The sequence below is a fragment of the Hypanus sabinus genome, chromosome 13, assembly GCF_030144855.1.
Source record: "Hypanus sabinus isolate sHypSab1 chromosome 13, sHypSab1.hap1, whole genome shotgun sequence".
In the NCBI taxonomy this organism is placed as follows: domain Eukaryota; kingdom Metazoa; phylum Chordata; class Chondrichthyes; order Myliobatiformes; family Dasyatidae; genus Hypanus; species Hypanus sabinus.
In genome coordinates, this window is record NC_082718.1 from 60,374,078 (window position 1) to 60,398,657 (window position 24,580).

Below are 24,580 nucleotides of genomic sequence, written 5' to 3' on the forward strand. Positions count from 1 at the left end.
CACTAACATGGGTCATCAAGAGAGACAACAGCTTGTTGTGTTGACTGAGTCCAACTCGCTGGAAGCGTGTTACAAGCAATATTATAACCTCTGTAAAGCTCCCAAGATCGGAGTTGTTTGTGTTTCCTCAGGTGGCCCGGGATCTGAGGAGACATGGTTCACGTTAGTCAAGTGGAGAGTTGATGTACTCATCCCTTTTCCTTTCACCCTTTTATCACCATTCACTTGGGTGATGTTTTTTTCAGTTGGGACAATCCCTCACTTGGTTAGTGCTACCAAAGGGGTTTCTTTAATATTTCAGCATTCCAGCTTTTAGTGTTGATCCCAAATTGCTTTTGAGATGCCCAAGGCCATTCCAATAATCTTCGTTCTGGTGTCTGTGAGTTTTCTGGCAAAGTTATCATGGAGTCATGCAGCATGGAAGCAGGACATTTGGCCCATCATGTTCCTGCTGATCATGGGGAACCCATCCATATTAATCCCATCTTCTAGCTCTTGGCCTGTAGCTTTCTGTGCTGAGTTGACTTAACCGCTCACCTAGACACCTCTCAAGTGCTGTCAGCACCTCTGCTTTCACCACTCTCCCAGGCAGTGCCTTCCACTCACCACTTCCTGCGTGAAAATCTTTAGGTCCCCTCTAAACTGCTCGGGTTTATTTTACATTGAGGTATCAACAGAAGGGAAGGGCCATTCCTGATATCCTGTAGTGTTGCTGTATGTGTCAAAATATCTCAATCAGGTTTATTTTCACCGGCATGTGATGTTAAACTTGCTAACTTAGCAGCAGCAGTTCAATGTAATACATAATCCAGCAGAAAGAATAAAAAATACAATAAAAATAATAAAAATAAATAATTAAATCAATTACATGTTGAATAGATTAAAAATGTGCAAAAAACAGAAATACTGTATATTAAAAAAAGTGAGGTAGTGTCCAAGGGTTCAATGACCGTTTAGGAATCGGATGGCAGAGGGGAAGAAGCTGTTCCTGAATCGCTGAGTGTGTATCTTCAGGCTTCTGTACCTCCTACCTGATGGTAACAGTGAGAAAAGGGCATGCCCTGGGTACTGGAGGTCCTTATTAATGGGCACTGCCTTTCTGAGACACCACTCCCTAAAGATGTCGTGGGTACTTCGTAGTGTAGTAGAAAGTAGAGTCACTACAGTCCTTTCTGCTGGCCCATCCAGTCCATGCCAAACTACTATTCCATCTAGTTCCATTAAACTGCACCCATACCAGAACCCTCAATCCCCTTCCCGTTCATGAACTTATCCAAACACCTCTTAAATGTTGAAATCAAACCCGCTGGCATCTCGTTCCACATTCTCACTTCTCGGAGTGAAGAAATTCTCCCTCATCTTCCCCTTAAAGTATTTCTTCCTTGTTCACAGATGTTACAAGGCATTTGGAGTGCTTGCCTTCATCTGTCGGAGGAAGTCATCTGTCCCCTTAACCTACCTAAAATCGGTCTTTTAGTATTATCTACTTCTGATATGGAGTTTCTAGCAGTCTACCCTAGCTTTAGCCCTCAATAATTCCAGATGGCTCAAATATGTCCCCTCTGAACCTCTTCCGCTCCAGGGAAAACAGATTTAGCTTCTCCAGACATTACCGAAAATGCACCAGCCCTGGTGAATCTCCTCTGCACTCTGTCCATCTTTCCAACAGTCTGATGACCAGAGCTGCACCCAGTACTCCAGCTGAGATTTGTCCAATGTTCCATAAAGTCACAGCACATCCGACTTGTACAACCCAGCACAATGTCACAAAGAACAGCTGCTCCACATGTTCCCATAAGGTAGTCAGATCCCCTGCAACCTTGAACACACACCACATCCTGGCTTCAACAAGTGACTCTGTCTTGCAGGTTTTCCTGAATACTTTGAAGATTCTGCAGAGCAGAGGATGGCTTCTGGACGTTGACCCTTGGAGACTGTTTGCAAACCTCAATGAATTGTCCAAGGTAATCTGGGCCCTTGGAGTTGGAATAGAAAACAGTGCCACACAGTTGAAAACAAGCCCATCAGCCCATTGGGCTTGTTCCAATTGTCAGCTGTCTACACTGATCCCACACAAATCCAGTTTGTATTCTCCACTTGTTTCCAACAGCTTCCCCCAGAATTGTTGTTGGAGATTGTGTCAATTTGTGGGGTGTTGGAGGAAGGGACCAGAGGGGTCCATGCTCTCGTAGGGAGGTCAGGGTTGATCTCCAGATTAGGTTACGTGGTTGGAACAAGATTGTGGGCTGAAGGGCCTCTAGTGTGCTGCAGATTTCTATGTTCTATGATCCTATGTCTCTGGGGCTGTGAGGCAGCAGCTCTGCTGGGTGAACTGAATCAGAATCATTGACTTGTGAAATTTGTTGTTTTGCGGTAGCAGTTCATCATGGTGGTTGTCCATCACTCACGACCTGTGTGAGAGAGTTTTTAAAGTCAAAAAGCTGTTGCACTGGGCAGTTCCACTCTCTTGACCGTTGAAGTCTGGGTCAGGTGGTACAAATAAGCGCCACAAACTGGGGTCTTTCCTGGTTGCAGAGGATGACCTTGACGCCTTCTGTATTTTGTCATGCCCTTTGCTCTCCACGGAGTGTTGCAGTACTACCTTCCTGGCTGTTGGATCTCACTGTAGACCTCATCTGCCCAGTCCACCAGAGCTGGTTTCACATGGTGAGCAGGCATGTCCCTATCTCACCGGGACACAAGGCCACCAGCCACTCTCACCTGGTTTAGCCCTCCTGTCAAAGTGGTGTACCGCGGTGTGGCCGCTGTCACGTGCAAACAGCTACGAGGGGTGATTGATAAGTTAATGGCCTAAGGTAGAAGGAGATGAGTTATTAACTTCAAACTTTCTGCATAGTTACTCAAAGAGTTGAACTGCACGAGCATTTAACGAGAGCTGTATAGCTCATCTCCTTCTACCTTGGGCCACAAACCTATCAATCACCCTCGTACTTGGAGCCACAGGTGAGAGCTGAATGTCCGGTGGGGACCAAAGGTGAGTGGGCTGCCCCAGAATGGACATAACAAGCCTCTTTACCAGAGGTGCTACCCCTCCCTGGACACCCCATACACCTTAGTGCAATACATAAAATGTACTATAAATTACAATAAGAAATATAGAGTTAACAAATAAATAGTCCAAAAATAGAACAAAAAACACAGTCCACGGGTTTGTTGACGGTGGAGGGGAAGGAGCTGTTCCAAAAGAACATCAACCACTGCATCAATAAGGAGGAAGTGTAGTTGTGGGATGTTACTGTAACTATCTCACGGGTTTGATCTAAGATCACTATGCCTCATGTAGGCAATATGGTGGATCTCCCACACCACAAACAGCACCGAACATTAAATTCAGCTATCTGGTACCCAAACTCTCATTTCTCTACATCCCACAGAGATCCTTACTACCCAAAAGGAGGCCATTTGGCCTCTTGTCTTTGCAAGAGCCATTAAATCAGTGTCCTCTGGTTAACGCCTGCCTACCAATTTCAGATCTTCAACATGACCTCGCTTCACCTCCCCAACTCTGATTCCAGCACCCAATGAAATATTCTCTAGCATCCTTGCCTACCACCCCATCTCGATTCATTCCCCCTCGCTGCTCTGCACTGGGCTGCTTGGACGTGGTGTTTCACTGGATGTGGGATGTGAGGCCAGCTGGTCCAGATCACTCAAGGTCAGCAGCTTTCCTTCCCTGACATCCAGTGAACCAATTGAGCCTTTCTCTGCACTAAAGTTTGTTGCTAAGTTGGCCCAAAGTCATGTTTATTGTCATTTGTACGTATACTCATTCGCAGGTGCGATGAAAAACTTGCGTGCAGCAGCATCATGGGTACATAGCATCAGAGACTCATCATTCACAAGGAAACATAAATATTAATTAGACACAATTTTTATACGAAAGAACAAAAAAAAGGAAGTACTTTGTCACTAGGCTTCTTTATTCTGTCAGCATCCCAACTTTTAGCGCTAATCCCTAATTGCTTCAGAGGCCGCTCCAGTAATGCTGGGGGGGGGGGGGGTCTCTGCAGTTCACTGTAGTGCAAAGTGTTTACAGTGGTCATCCTGATGCTCTTTTGAGGTAGCAGTCAGCGATGTTCAAGAATCAAACTATTGAAGGGAGGCAGCTCTTCTTGAACTTAGCAGTGTGGGTCTGAAGGCTGGTGTACTTCCTGCCCAATGGTAATAATCATAATTATTATTTTTAGAGCATTTTTCATAGAGACAATGTCATTCAAAGTGCAAGCATGAAAATAAAAATAAAAGACAACAGACAAAGGCAAGGTTAAATGAATAGGTTTTGAGTTGGCATTTACAAGTCTCAGCTGAGTCTGCATCCTTTATAGCTTTACACATTGAATTCCAGAGTTTAGGAGCACAGTTCAAAATAGCTGACCTGCCAGGTATCTTTTGAGGGAGACTGGTTCTATTTAAGAGACGGGTGGAAGAAGACCTGAGTGCACAAGCAGAAATGGTAGCAGTGAGAAGATGGCATAGCCTGGGTGGTGGGGGTTTTTAAGGATACACATTGCCTTCTTGAAGTAGCACACCGGCGGGTTCCTCTCACGCTTTCCACCCATGCTGGGTTGAGTGTCGAGCTAGCAACTCTGTCTTGTAAAACAGACGAAACTAAAGAAACGGCAAGTGTAGAAAGGAACAACAACAAGATAGGGTAAACACAAGCAGGCTTTTTCCACTGAGGTTGAGTGATACCAGAGGTCATAGGACATAGGTTAAAGGTGAAAGGTGAAATATTTAAGGGGAACCTGAGGGTGGTGAGAAGGTGAAATAAGCTGCCAGTGGAAGTGGAGTATATGGGTTCGATTTCAACAATCAAAAGAAATTTGGGTAAGTAGATAAATGGGAGGGGTATGGAGGGCCATGGTCTGGATGAAGGTCGATGGGACTAGGCAGAGTAACAGTTCAGTGGGACCAGATGGGCCAAGGGGCTTTTTTTTCAGTGCTGTATTGCTCTATAACTTTATGACTTTATTACAATCGACATAACCCTGTGCATTATTTGATCTTAACAGGTGAGTTTGGACTTCTTGAGCAGTCTTCTAGATGCAATACGGAGCTGCTGGGATCTATCATCTCTCATTGCAGTGCTGTCAAAGGTACATGTTACTAAATATTTAATATCTCAGACCATCAATGCTTACTGAAAGATAAACATCCTGCTCTTAATATGAAAAAAGCTTTATCAACTGTCCTGACTTCCTGCTACACCTGTCTTCGCCCATTTTACTTAACGTTAGAATAAAATCCGTTATCAAGCAGCTCTGTGGCCTATGGACCACAAAAGGTCACTGCCCATGGCCAGCTGGATATCCACACAGCTCGCACCCAGCATCACTTGGTTAAGAGTGGCAGTCACAACAGGTTAAAACTCAGTACTGGGCTCTGCTCCGTGGGGCTACCTCAATATATTGGAGTAGACTTTAAATCTGAGACACGATTACTGATGGCCCTTTCTAAGCTCCTGATTTTCATTCTCACTGAGATGAGGAGCAACACAATTTGCTTCCGGAGTGCCCCTAATGTCACTGGAGCCAGTGTTCAGAGAAAAAGGAAAGAGTTTAAATTTACTATATAGCTCCTTTCAAGATCTCATAACGTCCCAGACAGTGAAGTAAAGGAGATTCAGACCGAACAGAAATGAGGAATATTTTTCTTATGTTGTCTGAGCATTGATGAGCTCCCGGGATCTTCACAATGGTAAGTGTGAGTGTATCACACAAACTGTTTTGCACTTCGATGCAGTTCTTGAAAATGAAGATTTTTTAGAGGATGCCAGGTACTCATCTCTATATAATTCCAGAACAATGACAGATACTGACTTACATTTGGTGTATTGCGAGCAGTTTTGGGCCACTTATCTAAGAAAGGATGTGTTGTATTAGAGAAGTCCAGAGTAGGTCCAAGAGTTACAAGGGTTCCAAGAATAAAAGTGTTAATGAGGAGCATTTGGTGGCTCTGTACTTACTGGAGTTTACAAGAATGGAGGAGAACTCGTTGAAACCTATCAAATATTGAAAGGCCTAGGTAGAACGGACATGGAGAAGATGGGGGAGGCGAGGGCTATAGGTGACATCCTCAGAATTTAGAACAGAGGTGAGGAGGAATTTTGTTAGACAGAGGGTGTTGAATCTCTGGAATTCATTGCTAATGGCAGCTGTGGAGGCAAAGTCATTGGGTACATTTGGGTGATAGGTTCTTGATTAGCAAGGGCAGCAAAGATTACAGGCAGATCACAAGAGAATTTGTTTATACATCAAGAGCCAATCTAGGAGTACAAGCATGTCTGCTTTGGGGAATGAAATTAGTGCCCATGGTTTCTGGGCTGTAAGGTCTTGCCTTACACTGACGTAAGCATAAGTCTACTTGTTATGGTATTCAAGAGTAAAATACGGCAGATTTTGTTCAACTGAAATAACATCAGAAAATGTTAGGAATTCTCAGCAGGTCAGACAGTAACCGTGGAATGAGGATTACACAGTGTGGCAGCTGCAGAGCTGCTGCTTCACAGTGTCTGAAATCCAGGTCAAATCCTAATTTATGGTGCTGTCTGTGCGGAGTTTGCACGTTCTTCCTGTGACCATGTGAGGTTCCCCTCTTTATCCCGCCCCCCCCCCACACACATTCTCCAGTTTCCTCCCACATCCCAAAGGTGTGTGGGTTAGTAGATTAATTGGCTGCTTTGAATTGCACATAGTGCATGGTAGACTGGGTGGTGGGATGGGGAGGAGGGGAGGGCAGGATAGACAGTGAGAATGCAGGGATTAATATAGGATTAGTGTAAATAGATAGCTGACAGTTAGCATGCATTCAATGGACTGAGAGCCTGTTTAATGCTACCGTTCTTAGTGACAATGTTTCAGATTGATGAGTCCACAGTTGTAATTAAACATTAATCTCTTTCTCTGTCTGCCTGATTTCTGACTGTTTCCAGCATTCTCTGTTTTCATTCTGTTTTTCATCCTTCCTTTGAATCTCCCAAGGCCCCCCCTCCATCTCCCTAACTCCATCAACTCTTCAGGCACCCTGGGGTGAACCTGAAACTCAAAGGATTGATGCTTGAGGGAGAGATATGGCCTTGACTCCCTGTCAGCAGCATTTGAGGTTCGATCCAGGGCACCATTGACCCATTCTTGATAACATCCAAAGCTCTGCATTCAAATCTCACCATGGCAACTGTGGACTTCAGTTTGAGTTAATAATTTGGAGTTTCTAATCCAGTAATTTTTTTTCTATCTTTCTAATCATTAATATACACCAAACTGTTGTGAAATGAAATACATCCGGTTCACTAAATTCTTGTCGAAACAGTGTCCTTGTTCCGACTTGTGTGACTCCAGATCATAAAATATAGGAGCAGAATCAGGTCACTTCACCCATTGAGGCAACTCTGCTTGTTATTTTACTCAACCCCACTATCCTGCCTTCTCCCTGTAACCTTTAACTCCCTTGCCATCAAGAACCTCTCAATCTCTGCCTTAAAATACACCAAATGACTTGGCCTGTCTGTGGCAATGACCCCAGAGATTCACTACCCTCTGGCCAAAGATAATTCTCCTCATCTCAGTTCTAAGGAGACATTCTTTATTCTGAGGCTATCCCCTCAAATCCCAGATCTTCCTACTAATGGAGACATCCTCTCCATATCCACTCTAGTCCATTCTGTATTCGGTAGGTTTCAATGAGATCCCATTCATCCTTCTGAACTCTATCAAGTACAGTCCCCCCAGAACCACCGAACACTCCTCCTAGGCTCATTCTTGTGAACTTTCTCTGGACCCTCTCCAGTCCCAGCACATCTTTCTTTAGAAATATGGCTAATGTTTGCTCTCAGGAGACTCACAGTAATGTGTTTGACACTTAATTACCATGTCTCAGCAAACCAAGCTCAACAAGGGATGGGCAATACATGCTGGCTTCACCAGTGAGGTCTTCACCTAGAAAAATAAAAAAGAACATTTTGTGGAAGTCCCAAAAAATCGAAGCCCAGAGTTTGCCACAGCCACTTTGGTGACTGCATTTTGACCATGAGGGTGTAAAGTTGCAGCAATTCCCCACACTTCAAGAGCATTGAATGGAGTGAACATCATGAACCAAGTTAGACCTGGGATAGTGAGAATGCCTTCTCGTTCATTTCACCGGAGAGAACTGATAAGTATTAGTTAGGTTAATGAAATTAATTTTAAAGGTGGTTTTTTACTTCAAGATTTTTTTGAAGTAAGTTTTATTTAATCCGGTGCTCCAGCTAATATTCAGCTGACTACCCAGCTAACCCACTGCTGTGGTTTAGATATCTGTCAGTTCAATTTACTCTGGGCTGGGTTCAATCTGTCCACTGGGCACGGAAGGGGCTCTCAGTGCACTGTGTCCCATCATAGTAGACCGACCTGGACCTCTCTGGCAGTCTCAGTCATGACAGGTAAGTTTGAATTTTACTCTGGCGTCCATGGTGGGAACATGCAGGTCTGTTTAGACTTGATCCATACTTCCGGATTTTCCAAAATATTGTTCTGTGGCAAGGGGAAGATTTTCCGATCTCATGTGAAATTTGTTTTCTGTCAGTTCCAGGACAGTCTGTGCTGCAGTCACCAGAAGTACTGCCTGAACTATTCTTCGGCCAACCTCTACCTCAATAGTCTGAAGACCAGGGAGGACTTTGGAATCTTTCTTAATGTATAGTACCGACTCCTACTTTCTAACATTGCCTATGATAAGACATTAAGTAGATGCTGGTAGAACGCAGCAGGCCAGGCAGCATCTATAAGATGACCTGAATCCTGATGAAGGGTCTCAGCCTGAAACATCGATAGTACTTCTTCCTATAGATGCTGCCTGGCCTGCTAGGTTACACTAGCATTTTGTGCGTGTTGCTTGAATTTCCAGCATCTGCAGATTTCCTCGTGTTTACATAATAATAATCCCACCCATCAAGAGCAGAAAAATGCTGAGAATCAGCAAGTATTACCAAGAAAGTAAAACAAATTAAATCTCTCAGTTTCTCAGGTCTTGGGGTGAAAAAGCTGGATGATAAATGCTACCATTGCAAACATCCAGATAGTGAAGTAATAAAAGAATAACTTCTTGTGCTGTCAGAAGATGGACTTTCTGTCAGAGTTTGTAAAGATAACTGTGGTAAACCATGTATACCTGTCTGGACACGCCCCTCTGCTACCTGCTCCTGTGGCTCCTCCCACAGACCCCTGTATGAAGGCGATTGGGGCACTGCTCCTCCCTTAGTCTTCAACATGGTCGTACCCGTATTCACTGTTAATAAAAGCCTATCATTTTGTACTCTACTTCCAGTCTCCTAGAGTTATTGATAGCACATCAATAACACTACACCATTCTAACGTGTGCTAACTTAGTGCCAAAAACTGGACAGTGGCTGGAAATCTAAGAGTTGCGATATTCTGGCCTGCAATTTGTGCGTGTTGTAAGCAAAAGGTATCTTGTCAATCAAAGTGATGTCACATCAGGAATCTGGACAGTGTGTCCCTATTCTGGTCAAAGGTCAAAGCTGTGGTAACTGTGGGAAGATGGGACTGATAGCTAATTTCACTAACCTAACATTTGCAATAAATGACATGCTAATCTAATTACTGCTGCCAACAACACTGAAGAAAAACCATTAACAAAAGACTGTGTTTACTTCAAAAGCTTTTGTTTATTAAAGTATTACAGATGCAGAGTTGTAGAGTATTTAATTCTGGGCCTTTCAGGGTGCAAGGTCAGGTTAAAAGTCATGTACGAAAGCACCATGAATTAGTTCGTGTGAAGCTTTAAACTGGACTGGAGATGTAAAACAGCCAAATTAAGACCAAAAAAAAGACAAATCTCTATTTGAAGTCCATTAATGAGTTTTTGATTTGTTTGGGGAGTATTAAGTGGTTATAAAGAATTGCAATTGAAAGATTTGGTAGGGATCTACTCTGCATCAAAAGTGAAAGCTCTTATCCAATATTGAATGTCCAATGCTGCATTGAAAAGCTTGGTTCATTTAGTTTAGTCTTCAAGGCTTTCATTTTGATTTGGAGGAATAGAAAATAGGTGGCTGGGGTGAGGATGGTGACACTTACACAAGCTTACACATTCCCTGGGGGATATTTTAGAATAGAAATCTCGGGGTGCGTTGGATCCTGGTGTCCTTGATCCAAGGTTCTTTGGAAGTCAGGATGAGGAATAAAACTTTTTGCTTATGGTCATTTTTTTTAAGCACTACAAGAACTAAGGAACGAGGAAAGATGAGGAGCAAAGGCTGAGCCCAGTGCAACGGGGAAGACAAAGGCACAGAGCACAAACAAAAAACATAAAGCATGGTCCGGCCCTAATACCAGTTTGCTAATTCCCTTTAAATTTCATGGCTTAAATCAACCAATAAGATAGGCTCCATTCAAGTAATGGGATAGCCACCACTAGAACTACAAAGTTTCCAGAAAGGCACAAAGGGAACTGCACCCACTAGAAAACACATTGAAGAGTGACATGTATACTGTATAGGTAATTATACAAAAATACATACAAGCATTAGGAAGTTAAACAACAAGCAAAGTAACAACTACACAGTCTAATCTAACAGGCATTATGGTTCCCTGAAAATGGAAACAGGGGCAGACAAGGAAAGGAAGCATATTGCATGCTTGCTTTTATTGGAAAGAACATTGAGTTGGGATAGCAATTTACAACCGTAAAAAAATAAGAAGATCTGCAGTTGCTGGAAATCCAAAGCAACATACACAAATACTGCAGGAACTCAGCAGGCCAGGCAGCGTCTTTGGAAAGGAGTAAACAGTCGACATTCTGGGCCGAGATCCTTCATTAGGATGGTCCTGATGAAAGGTCTCAGCTCGAAATGGTGACTGTTTACTTTTTTCCACCTGGCCTGCCAAGCTTCTCCAGCATTTTGTGTGTGTTGCAGCTGTATAAACGATTGGTGAAACTTGTGTGCAGTCCTGCTTGGATGTGGTTGGAGCAAACGAGGCTGAGGAACATCTTACAGAGAGTTACAAAATAACCAGGGACACAGATGAAGTGAATGGTCATAGTTTCAGGGGTAGGGGAATTTAAAACTAAAGGCTATAAATATAAACTGAGAAGGGAAAGATTTAAAGAGATGCCCAGGGCAAGTTTTTCACACACAGGGTGGTGGGTGCATAGAAGAGGTAGAGATGGATACAATTACAAAGACCTTTGGACAGGTACATGGACAGGAACGGTTTGGAGGGATATGGGCTAAATGCAGGCAAATGGCACTAAGACAGGGAGGCACCTGGGTTGGCATGGACGAGTTGGGCCAAAGGGCCTGTTTCCTTCTTGTAGAACACCATGACTCTTTGCTAGTTCTTTAATAAACACAGTACCACTGTCACATTCCACTAACTGCTGCTCAGTGTTGTTCCTACAAAAGTTTCCCTCTGTTTTTGTTTTGCACAAGACAGTGGTGTGAACAGAACGAACAGTGCAAGCGACTGCACCTCTCCGACCTGCTGGTCTCACCGCTACAGAGGCTGACAAGGTACCCCCTGCTCCTGAGGAGTCTTTGGAACAGAAGCACTGATGCAAATGCAAAGAAAGAGATCGAAGCCATCATCAGGCGGGTGGACAATTCTATCTGTGAGTGCACATCCCTAGCTCTGGGCCGTACTCTAACTGGTCAGGACGAGGGTTCCCACTGAGTGTAAACTTGCCCGTTTTGCCACAGTGAGAGACCTGCAACCTTAATTTGAATGTTAATTTACATTAAAGTACTAAGTAAATTTATTATTGAAGTATGTATATGTTACCATATATTACCTTGAGATTGATTTTCTTACAAGCATTTAGAGGAAAATAAATAAATACAATATAGTTTATGAAAAACCATACATAAACAAAGACTGACAAACAACCAATGTGCAAAGAAAGACAAATTTTGCAAATATGAAAATAAATAATACTGACAGCATGAGATGTAAAATCCTTGAAAGTGAGCTTGTAGATTTTGGAAACAGTTCAAAGTTATGGTGAATGAAGTCAGACCCTGATAGTTCCCTGAAGGTGGAGTCTCATGTAGATAGGGTGGTGAAGAAGGCTTTTGGAACGCTGGCCTTTATAAATCAAAGCATTGAGTACAGAAGTTGGGATGTAATGTTAAAATTGGCATTGGTAAGGCCAAATTTAGAATATTGTGTGCAGTTCTGGTCACCGAATTATAGGAAAGATATCAATAAATTAGTGAGAGTGCAGAGACGATTTACTAGGATGTTACCTGGGTTTCAGCACTTAAGTTACAGAGAAAGGTTGAACAAGTTAGGTCTCTATTCATTGGAGTGTAGAAGGTTGAGGGGGGATTTGATCGAGGTATTTAAAATTTTGAGAGGGATAGATAGAGTTGACGTGAATAGGCTGTTTCCATTGAGAGTAGGGGAGATTCAAACGAGAGGACATGATTGGTTAGGGGGCAGAAGTTTAAGGGAAACACGAAGGGGTATTTCTTTACTCAGAGAGTGATAGCTGTGTGGAATGAGCTTCCTGTAGAAGTAGTAGAGGCCAGTTCAGTTGTGTCATTTAAGGTAAAATTAGATAGGTATATGGACAGGAAAGGAGTGGAGGGTTATGGGCTGAGTGTGGGTAGGTGGGACGAGGTGAGATTAAGAGTTCGGCACGGACTAGGAGGGCCGAGATGGCCTGTTCCCGTGCTGTGATTGTTATATAGTTCTAGGGCATTTGCAGTTTCTGAACCTGGTGGTGTGGGACCTAAGGCTTCTGTACCTCCTGATCAATGGTAGTAGCGACAAGAGAGCATGGCCTTAACGCTGGGGGCCATGGTGATGGATGCTGCTTTCTTGTGGCCGTGCTCCATGGGTGGGGAGGGTTTTGCCTGTGATGGACTGGGCTGTATCCACTTTCTGTACACAGTTCCATTTCCCTACCAGCCAACGATGCAACCTGTCAGGACACTCTCCACTTCTATAGAAATTTGTCAAAGTTTTAGATGACATGCCAGATCTACACAAAATTCTCAGTAAAGACTGTTGCACCTTTACTTGGAAATGTGTGACAACACAGATTCATGTTCACCAGAGTAACAGAACAAAGCGATACAACACCCTGACAAGGTAACTTTGACTATTAATAGTCAAAACATTAATTGTGTGTGGGTGGTTCGTCAATGGACCAAGTTTTCTACAGGAACTCTATTGAGTTATTCAAACAAACAAAAAGATAATGGCAGGAAATAGTGATTTGTGAAATAGTGAAATACAGGTGATTGGCTGGAGTCATAATGTGCAGTTACTGAAGCCTATCTGGGAGGAAAGGGGGGGGGGGTGGTATTGACACTACAGAACTCTCCTTACCCCTCAGGCAGTTGAGCAGTTGAACTGAACTTAAGAACAGTCTTCCCTTGGTGATGTGATCTCCCACTCTCCCCAGTGGTCGCCTGCCATTCCCAACCAAAGCTGGTGATTAGCTAATTGGTGATCAGCCAGATCTCTAGCTCAGGTCTGCCACCTATTCTGGAAGGGACACTATAAGTAGTTTCAGCAAATAATCTGTGTCTAGAAGAATAGTTCAGGGTATTGGTCAGGATCTACCATGGATAATGCATCGTAGCTGTCTACGTTCAGTCAATATTCACGCTAAGACAGTACAATATGGAGAGCAAGCTGTTCCCATGCAGCAGGCTCCCCCTCTCCATGTAGCTGATGAATCCAAAGGAATGGCAGAAACCGATGGAGTTTTGCACCAGCGAGGTTGCAGGAGTTGCCGGTCAACATTGAACTCAATATAGGACTACTTTAGGGACTCCAGCTCCAGATTTTTACTTGGGGTTTACTCCTGAAGCCTTCCCCACGAGTGGGTATGGCCACAAGGCAGCTGAGGCTGGAGATCAGGGCTTTCCTTGAGCCACCAACCATGGCTGATGAACAAGGCACCAGGCACCAGAATGGCCTGTTCCTGTGCTCCTTCTCAAGTCCTTCAATCGTTCTGCCAAGGTTAGTAATTAAACCATACATGAAGGCCAGGAGCTAGAGTTGGTTGTCAGAGGCTATTTGAGGCAAATACCACTGGGAGCATTTAACAAGCAGTGGGAGCTTGTCCCCATTACTACCCCCGGCTATAACAACTTTAAGGAATCACTTCAGTGTGAAAGTCACTTTTACTGATAGCTTTGTCTGTGTGCTCTGTGTCAGGTGATCTTGAAGGAAAAGTGAAATGGCTGGAAGGGATTCAGAAGTTCCAGCAGCTCCAGGAGATTATTGTTTGGCCTGCAGTCTGGGAAAGGAACAAGAAAGCCTTTGTGCCTGAGGTGGGTCTGTTCTCTGTACTGTTTTATTGCTGCCCGGCAACCACTTCTCACCTCTGCTTAAACTCTTGGTTAATTTCTTTGCTTTCATCTAAACTCTCAATCCATACATTTCCTTTAGCTCATCTCTGATAGGGTCCTCGTGCATGTTCTCCCGTGGTGAACTAGTCAGCTTCAACGAAAATCAGCTCACTACTCTGAGCTCACAACCTCCCCACCATTTCCTGAATTCTCAGTTCAAGCTCACGTTCAAGTTTATTGACATTCAACCATACACACATAGAGTATACAGCTAAATGAAACCTTGTTCTTCTGGGGCCAAGGTGCAAAACACAGTACATGGAACACAAGTCCAGAGCCTGCATCACTAATTCAATCAGCCATTACTGTTTGGTCTGGAGTAGAACAAAAACTCTGGCTAGGCCTCATCTGGAGTATTGCGTACAGTACTGTAGGAAGGATGTCGAGGCTTTGGAGAGGGGGCAGAAGAGGTTCACCAGGAAGCTGCCTGGTTTAGAGGGCACGTACAGTCACGAGAGGCTGGATGAACTTGGGTTCTTTTCTCTGGAGCACCGGCGGCTGAGGGGAGATCTGATGGAGGTTTACACAATTATGAGAGAGGGTACGTTTCCCTGGGTTGAAATGCCTAAATCCAGAGGGCATGCATGGAAGGTGAGCGGGGGTAGGTTGAAGGGGGATGTGAGGGTAAGCTTTTTACTCAGAGAGTGGTGGATGCCTGGAATGCACTGCCTGGTATAGCAATAGAGGCAAATATATTAGAGGTTTTTAAGAGATGTTTAGGTAAGCACATGGATGTAAGGAGATTGTGTAGGTAGGAGGAATGAGTGTTTGGGAGTTTTTGATTTGCTTATTAGCTGGTTCAGTACAACATCGTGGGCTGAATGGCCTGTTCCTGTGCTGTACTCTTCTATATTTATCGGAATAACACAGAGTCAAAGCAATTACACCAAAACAAGCTTTGCTCCTCCCTCCCACCCACCCATTCTCAGAAAGAATCCTCTGACTTCAGGACAGGCCATGTACTTTGGCTTCCAGCCACCAATGAACTTGTGAATTTGCAGACACTGGGCCTTCGCCTTCCCAGTGGACGTGCAGACTTGGGGCTCCTGCTATTGGACTCAGCTTCTGGACATCTAGTCGGCTTTCAAGCTTCTGACCGATGCCAGGGCTCTGGTCCTTGGCATTGACCCAGGATTTGCTGATGATGATTAATGAAGACCCCGAATGAGGACTTGAAACCCAGGCAATGAGCTGCAGACTTGTTGATCAGAACCCTGGGGGTTAAACACCGGTCTCACCGTTCGCACTCCTAGAGGGTGGCCAGATTTCATGGCGCCTGCCTGCAAGGGACTTCGATCCCAGTACATGCCGACGACACCAGCCACATCCAGGTCCTTTCTGATTAGCAGACCAGACATCCAGCCACATCCAGGTCCTTTCTGATTAGCAGACCAGACAACCAGCCACATCCAGGTCCTTTCTGATTAGCAGACCGGACAACCAGCCACATCCAGGTCCTTTCTGATTAGCAGACCGGACAACCAGCCACATCCAGGTCCTTTCTGATTAGCAGACCGGACAACCAGCCACATCCAGGTCCTTTCTGATTAGCAGACCGGACAACCAGCCACATCCAGGTCCTTTCTGATTAGCAGACCGGACAACCAGCCACATCCAGGTCCTTTCTGATTAGCAGACCGGACAACCAGCCACATCCAGGTCCTTTCTGATTAGCAGACCGGACAACCAGCCACATCCAGGTCCTTTCTGATTAGCAGACCGGACAACCAGCCACATCCAGGTCCTTTCTGATTAGCAGACCGGACAACCAGCCACATCCAGGTCCTTTCTGATTAGCAGACCGGACAACCAGCCACATCCAGGTCCTTTCTGATTAGCAGACCGGACAACCAGCCACATCCAGGTCCTTTCTGATTAGCAGACCAGACATCCAGCCACATCCAGGTCCTTTCTGATTAGCAGACCAGACAACCAGCCACAGCCTGATCCTTTCTGATTAGCAGACCGGACAACCAGCCACATCCAGGTCCTTTCTGATTAGCAGACCGGACAACCAGCCACATCCAGGTCCTTTCTGATTAGCAGACCGGACAACCAGCCACATCCAGGTCCTTTCTGATTAGCAGACCGGACAACCAGCCACATCCAGGTCCTTTCTGATTAGCAGACCGGACAACCAGCCACATCCAGGTCCTTTCTGATTAGCAGACCAGACATCCAGCCACATCCAGGTCCTTTCTGATTAGCAGACCAGACAACCAGCCACAGCCTGATCCTTTCTGATTAGCAGACCGGACAACCAGCCACATCCAGGTCCTTTCTGATTAGCAGACCGGACAACCAGCCACATCCAGGTCCTTTCTGATTAGCAGACCGGACAACCAGCCACATCCAGGTCCTTTCTGATTAGCAGACCGGACAACCAGCCACATCCAGGTCCTCGGCCTTCAAACGTGCAGAGGAGACTTAGAGCCAGGTCTGTCCTCCAATTACCCTGCATCCGGGTCCCAAAACCCGAACCTGATCCCTAACTCCCACCCTATCTCCAAAAAAAATAAATCCTTAGGAATCACTGAAAAAAAAAACAACCTAATCTGAGCCATGACCTTGGCAGGGACCATCTCAGTGCCATCTTGGAAGCCCATCCCTGTTAGGGTACTTTCTAACGTACATCCATACAAGTTTGTTCGAGGGTTTGGTGGCATGTCAGATCTGCCGAGGCTTCGAAGAAAGTATAGGTGTTGGCACAGCTTTGGTACCTGAACCCCTGTGATGGAAACTGGAGGAAATACCGACCCCTTCCAGATCATCTTTTATCACAAACACGAGGAAATCTGCAGATCCAAGCAACACCCACAAAATGCTGATGGGACTGAGCAGGCCGGGCAGCACCTGTGGAAAGTAGTACAGTCGATGTTTCAGGCCGAGACCTTTCAGCTGGACTGGAGAACAAGCGATGAGGAGTCAGAGTTAGAATATGGGGGAGGGGAGGGAGAAACACCTGGTGACAGGTGACACCTGAGGGGGAGGGGTGAAGTAAAGAGCAAGGAAGTTAATTGGTGAAAGAGATAAAGGGCTGGAGAAGGGAGCATCTGACAGGAGAGAACAGAAGGCCATGGAAGAAAGAAACAGTGGAGGAGCTCCAGAGGGAGGTGATGGGCAGGCAAGGGGTAAGGTGAGAGAGGGGAAGGGGGTTGGGGAATGGTGAAGGAGGGTAATTACCGGAAGTTCAAGAAATCAATGTTTATGCCATCAGGTAGGAGGGTACCCAGACCAGATATAAGACAGAATACTTGTCCTCATTCTCAATAACTACTTCTTCAAACAAAGGTGTAGCCATGAGTCCCAGCTGTGCCTGCCTTTTTGTCGGCTACGTGTTCCAAGCCTACACTTGTGTCACTCTCCAACTTTTCCTACGCTACATCGACAACTGCATTGGTGCTGCCTCCTGCAACTACGTGGAACCTGTTGACGTCATCAACTTTGCCTCGAACTTCCACTCAGCCCTCAAACTTACCTGGTCCATTTCTGACACCTCCCTCCCCTTTCCGAATCTCTCTCTCTCTATCTCTGGAGCCAGCTTATCTACTGACGTCTATTATAAACCCACGGACTCTCACAGCTACCTGGACTATACCTCCTCCCACCCTGCTCCACCATCGACACTGCCCTCAACCATATCTCTTCCATTTCACGCAGTCTGCTCTCACCCCATCCTCTCGCCACCCCACCAGGGATAGGGTTCCTCTTGTCCTCACCCACCACCCCTCCAGCCTCTATGTCCAGCACATAATTCTCCGTAACTTCCACCATCTCCAAAGAGATCCCACTATCAAACGCATCTCTCCCTTCTCACCACTTTCTGTTTTCCGCAGGGATTGCTCCCTACGTGACTCTCTTGTCCATTCGTCCTTCCCCACTGATCTCCCTCCTGGTACTTATCCTTGCCACACCTGCCCCTACACCTCCTCCCTCACCATCATTCAGGGTCCAAACAGTCCTTCCAGTTGAGGCGACACTTCACCTGTGAGACTGTTGGGATCATCTATTGTACCCGAGGCTCCTGGTGTAGCCTCCCCTATATTGAAGAGACCTGACATACATTTGAGACCACTTCACTGAGCACCTACGCTCTGTCCACCAGAAAAAATGGGATCTCCCAGTGGCCACACATTTCAATTCCAGTTCCCATTCCCATTCTGACATGTCAGTCCGTGGCCTCCTCCACTGTAGTGATGAAGTCTCACTTAGATTGGAGGAATAACACTATATAACCCTAGTGCGTAGCCTCCAACCAGACGGCATGAACATTGATTTCTCAAACTTCTGGGAATGTCCCCCCCCCTTCACCACTTACCTTCCCCTTTCCCCTCTCTCACCTTACTCCTTACCTCTTGCCTGCCCATCACCCCTGTCTGATGCTCCTCCACCTTTTCTTTCTTCTACCCTCTCCTCTCAGATTCTCCCTTCTCCAGTCCTCTATGTCTTTCACCAATCAACTTCCCAGCTCTTTACTTCACCCCTCGCCCCCAGTTCCACCTATCACCGTGTGTTTCTCGCTCTCCTTCCCCCACCTTCTAACTCTGACTCCTCAGCTTTTTACTTACAGTCCTGTGAAGGGTCTCGGCCCAAAATGGTGACTGTACTCTCATCTGTAGATGCTGCCTGGCCTGCTGAGTTCATATTCTATCTCACTGCTTTTGCACTGCATGCCAAGCGAGTTATTAGTCACTGGGAAGGATGACATTGTCTTGGTGGTAGTGTGGAATGTTATCTCCATGAGTAACAAGTAAACGCATCACCACCTATTCCACCACCCTCCAGATGCTATCATTTAAACTCATTCTAAACCGAGACATTGGAATTTAGACGATCTACCATATTCAAAGTAAATATACGTCACCAAGAACAACCCTGAGATTCATTTTCATGCAGACATTCACAGTAGAGCAAAGGAGTACGATAGAATCAAATAAAAACTACATGCAAATGAAAGTTTACAAATTGTGCAAATACAGAGAAACAATACATAAATAAATAAATAAATATCACAGAGAACATGAGTCCTCGAAGGTGTGTCCAGAGGTTGTGTTCAGTGGTCAGTTCGGTGTTACGTTGAGTGAAGTTATCCACACTGGTTCAGGAGTCTGATAGTTGAAGGGAAGTAACTGTTTCTGAACCTGGTAGTGTGGGACCCAAGTCTCCTGTGCCTCCTTCCTGATGGTAGCAGTGACAAGCAAGTATGGCCTGGATGATGGGGGTGCTTGATACTGGCTGCTGCTTTCTTCTGGCAGCTCGCCTTGTAGATGTGCTCAGTGGTGGGGAGGATATATCTTGTAATGGACCGGGCTGTGTCCATTACTTTTTGTAGGCTTTTCCATTCTTGGGCATTGGTGTTTGCATTTGTTGTTGTTCAATCATTTAATCGTGTCCAACTCTTTGTAACCTCATGGGCCATAGGGTCCATAGGGTTTTCATAGCAAGATATGGCAGTAGATTCCCAGGCCTCTCTTCCGCACAGATAATGCTGCTGCCCAGGTTGGGAGCCGGCTGGGTTTGAACTCTGGTTTGAACATCTGCCTTGAAGTCCAGTGCTGATGCCACTACACCACCAGCCAATGTTCCCACAATTCAATCAGTCAGGATATTGTCTACAGTGCATTTATAGAAGTTTGTCAAAGCATGAGATTGCAAGCCAGATCTGTGCAAACTTCTAAGAAAGTGAAGTTGCTGTGCTTTCTTTTAAATGGCATTTACATGTGGTCTCAGGATAGATATGATAACACCCAGGAATTTTAAGTTACTGACCCTATCCATCACCAATCCCCTAATGAGGACTGGCTCAGGGACCCCTGATTTCTTCCTCCTGTAGTCAATAACCAGCTGTTTGGTTTTGCTGATGTTGTGTGAGAGGTTCTTGTTGTGACATCATTAAACCAGTTTTTTCAATCTCACTCCTATATGCAAATTGGTCACCAACTTTGATTTGGCCAACAAAGTGGTGTCATGAACAACTTTTAATTTGGCATTAGAGCTGTGCCAAACCGTTATTGTAAAGTGAGTAGAGCAGGGGGCTAAACACTCAGCCCGGTGGTGCTCCTGTGCTGATGGTGATTCTGGAGGAGATGTTGCCAATCCGAAAAGACTGAAGTCTGCAAGTGAGGAAATCAAGGATCTAGTTGTACAAGGAGATAACGAGGCATAGGTCATGGAGTTTATTGATTAGTCTTGAGGGGATGGTAGTGTTAAATGCTGAGCTGTAGTATGAAGAGCATCTTCGCTGTCCAGATGGTGCAGAGGTGAGCAGAAAGCTAATGAAATGGCATCTGTTGTAGATCCGATGAGATGGTCAGCAAATTTGAGTCAATCCAAGTCTCTTCTAGGGCAGCAGTTGATGTGCTCATGACCAAACTCTCACAGCACTTCCTCACAGTGGATGTAAGTGATAGTCATTGTGTCATGTTCTTGGGCACTGGTATTATTGAAGGCTGCTTGAAGCAGGTGGATACCTCAGACTGCTCAGGTAAGGGGTGGACACTCCAGCCTGCAGACCAACACAGGTCTTTAGTACTCGGCCAGGTACACCGTTCGGGCCGGATGCTTTCCATGGGTTCACCCTCCTGAAGGAAGCTTTCACGTCAGCCTCAAGATCACAGAGTCATCATGGCTGTGGAAATTGATGAAGTTATCAGCCAAAGTGAGCAGAAAAGCCATTGACTCATCTGGGAGTGAAACCTTTTTGTAGAAACACAGAAAACCTACTGCACAATACAGGCCCTACAGCCTACGAAGTTGTGCCGAGCATGTCCCTACCTTAGAAATTACTAGGCTTACCCATAGCCCTCTATTTTACTAAGCTATATGTACCTATTTATGTTGCTTTGTTTGGTTTTGTAGGAGGTGATGGCATTCAAGCCCTGCTGTGTTTTGAGTTTGCTATTTTGCATGAGAGATGGTTTTCCATAGGTCACATAAGGATCTCTTGCCAGACTTGAAGGTCACCATTTTAGACCTCAACAGATTGCAGTTCTCCTGGTTCATCCCAAGCTTCTAGTTGCAGAAAACTCTGAATGATTTCGTGGGGATTCACGAGCACAAGTGACTTTATAGAGACTGTGAAAACTGTGGCCTATTCACTCAGGTCCTCTGAAGAGTCCCTGAACATGAGCTGAAGCAAACCTGTAGCTATTCCTCTGTCTCCACCCCCCATGAGGACCTCTCTGTTGTCCTTACTTCTGGAGCCTCGCTCTTTAGCCTCTGCAGGTAGGCTAGAGTATCTGATTTCCTGAATGTGGCCTAGGGGTGGAACAGTAGGCATTCCTGATGGTAGACAGTGGTCGTGTGTGTTGGGACCCATGGTACTGCAAGTAATATGATGTTTGGACAGAGATTTCTTCTATCAAGCCTGACTGAAGTCCCTGCCAATGAGGCGAAGGGCGTCAGGGTAGGCTATTTCTTGTTTGCATATCTTGGAACTCAATACATCGAGTGCTTGATTAACAGCTGTTGTTGGTGGTACATAAATTATGGTCAGGGTTATAGAGAACTCTCTTAGTAAGTAGAACAGTCAGGACTTAATCATTAGATGTTCTGGGTAGGGAGAACAAGAGTATGATAAGATTGCTACATCTAACCAGAAAGAGGTTATCATGAGAAACAGTTCCCCACTTTTTGCCTTCCCTGAATGCAGATCGATCCATCTGGTCGATCAAGTAGCCTTTGTGCGTGATCGCCTTGTCTGACATGTTCCGATTGTGCCACGTCTCCATGAAGCAGATAATGCGGCAATTTCTCATTTCCCTCTGATTCAGATCTGTCTTGTGCTCCAGTGGCTAGGAGGATGTTGGAAGAGGTAATCTCATACCTCAACACTTTCATCTGGCTTGAAATCCACCCAGTGCACTCTCTTCTGGTAATCTTAGCAATGGCTGACTTCGAGCAGCCGACCTGCATTCCTGAAAGTCAAGTTCGCTGAATCCTTCAGGAGATCATAAATTTACTAATTCATTTAGACAGTTCAAAAGCATGTTTCTTAAAGAGAAATTATAGGCTGTGGTTGCAGTGATCATAGTTCAGAAGTATATCTAGTATTTTGTGACCAAGTATAGCCAGTGCCATCAGCTCAGGTTGTGTGTATGGGTTGGGATTTAATTAATTAAAGGGAACTAAGAAAGCAATAAGGAGATGAAAGATGAAATATGAAGATAATATAAACAAGGATATCAAATGTTTTTTCAGATATATAAAGAGCAAAAGAGTGACAAAAGTGGATATCAAACCACTGAAAAATGATGCTGGAAAGGTTGTAATGGGGGAAAAAGAAGTGGCAGGTGAACTCAATAAGTATTTTGCATCAGTTTTCGCTGTGTTTTCGACTCCAGCACTATGCCAGAAATTCGAGAGTATCGGGGCAGAAGTGAGTGTGGTTGCTATTACTAAGGAGAAGGTGCTTGGGAAGCTGAAAAGTCTGAAGGTAGATAAATCACCAGGACTAGATGAACTACACCTCAAGGTTCTGAATGAGGTGGCTGAAGAGATTGTGGAGGCATTAGGAATGATGTTTCAAGAATGACTGGATTCTGAAATGGTTCTGGAGGACTGGAAAATTGAAAATGTCATTCCACTCTTTAAGAAGGAAGGGAGGCAGAAGAGAGTTTCAATACTTGGGAAGATGTTGGGGTCCATTATTAAGGACGAGGTTTGTAGTCACATGATAAAATATGTCAAAGTCAGCATGGTCTCCTTAAGGAGAAATCTTGCCTGACAAATCTGTTGAAATTCTTTGAGGGAATAGTGGGCAGGATAGACGAAGAAGAGTTAATGGACATTGTTTATGTGGATTTTCAGAAGGCTTTTGACAAAGTGTGATGCATAAGGCTGCTGATCAAGATAAGAGCCTAAGGTATCACAGGAGAGATTTGAGCATGGATAGGAGATTGGCTGACTGGCAGCAGGCAAAGAGTGGGAATGAAGGAGACCTTCTCTGGTTGGCTGCCGGTGACAAGCGTTATTTCCTAGGGGTCAGTGTTAGGAGCGCCTCTTTTCACGTTATTGGTCAATGATTCGGATGATGGAATTGATGGCTTTTCATGGCCAAGTTTGGGGACAATACAAAGACAGGCAAAGGAGAAGGTAGTGTTAAGGAAGCAGGGAGTTTGCCAGATGGCTTAGGAGGTTGGCGAAGAATGTGGCAGATGGAATATAGTGTAGAGAGGTGTATGGTCATACACCTTGGTAGAAGGAAGAAAGACGGGCAATTTTTTTTAAAAGGGGAAAAATTCACCTTGAGTTGGTGGTAAGGAAGGCAAATGCAATGTTGACATTTATTTTGAGAGAACTAGAATATAAAAATAAGGATATAATGCTGAGGGTATATAAGGCATTGGAGGTCTCCCAAGAATAAAAGGATTAATGAATGAGGAACATTTGATGGCTTTAGGCCTGGACTCTCTGGAGTTTAGAAGAATGAGGAGATCTCACTGAAACCTATCAATTATTGAAAGGCTTAGATAGGGTGGATGTGGAGAGGACATCACAAGACAATGGAGTTGAGAGGGATAGTAAATCAGCCAAGATGGAATGGCAGAGCAGACTCAATGGGCTGAATGGCCTAATTCTGCTCCTATGTCTTATTGTGTTAATATGAGAAGGGTCTGATGGCCAGCATGACTTAAGTCTGGTAGTTGCTTCACCATTACAATTAAAACCCTGTAGGGAAAGGATTTAACCCTTTCCAGTTAACGAACAAGACTGTCAGCACTATTGCGGAAGAGGTTTAAACTGCCCAGAGTGTTAGGAGAGGCAACTGAAACCATTTTCTCCAGGGTAATGATCCAGATTTCCTGCTGTGGAACAGGAAGGACTGGACATGATGATCACCACCTGAGAGCTTGTTGGCCTCAGGCAGCTTCAGAAACTCTAACCTGCCAACAAGGCAGAAACAGCGTCTCCTGAGGCTTTAAACAACTCTGAGCCTGCCTTTCCACTGCTGATATGGAACATTTCTACCCCAAATAAGCAGATGATTCCCATTCCCAAAATAATCTCAGCAACATTTCATCAACAGCTTGATTTGTTTTTAGCACAGCATCTGTCATGAAGAAGGTTCCAGCCCGAAACAGCATCTGGTTCAAAAGTTCAAAGCAAATTTATTATCAGAGTACATATATATCACCATATAAAACCCAGAGATTCCTATGGTAAATACAAAGAAACACAATAGAATCAATGAAAGAC

At 44.9% G+C, this 24,580-nt stretch overlaps 1 protein-coding gene across 4 annotated transcripts in view; it reads left to right on the top strand.

Annotated features, from left to right (window-relative positions):
* plekhg7 (pleckstrin homology domain containing, family G (with RhoGef domain) member 7) overlaps positions 1-24,580 on the top strand; it is a 98,144-nt gene that overhangs the window by 46,745 nt on the left and 26,819 nt on the right. For all 4 annotated transcript variants that reach the window (XR_009515388.1, XM_059987731.1, XM_059987730.1 and 1 more), the window contains 5 exons: positions 1,869-1,964; positions 5,034-5,117; positions 8,581-8,691; positions 11,454-11,628; positions 14,190-14,305. Coding sequence is in view for 3 of the 4 variants with exons in the window: in XM_059987731.1 (XP_059843714.1) it covers positions 1,869-1,964; positions 5,034-5,117; positions 8,581-8,691; positions 11,454-11,628; positions 14,190-14,305 (582 nt within the window). In the remaining variant the exon portion in view is untranslated. The remainder of the gene's footprint in view (positions 1-1,868; positions 1,965-5,033; positions 5,118-8,580; positions 8,692-11,453; positions 11,629-14,189; positions 14,306-24,580) is intronic.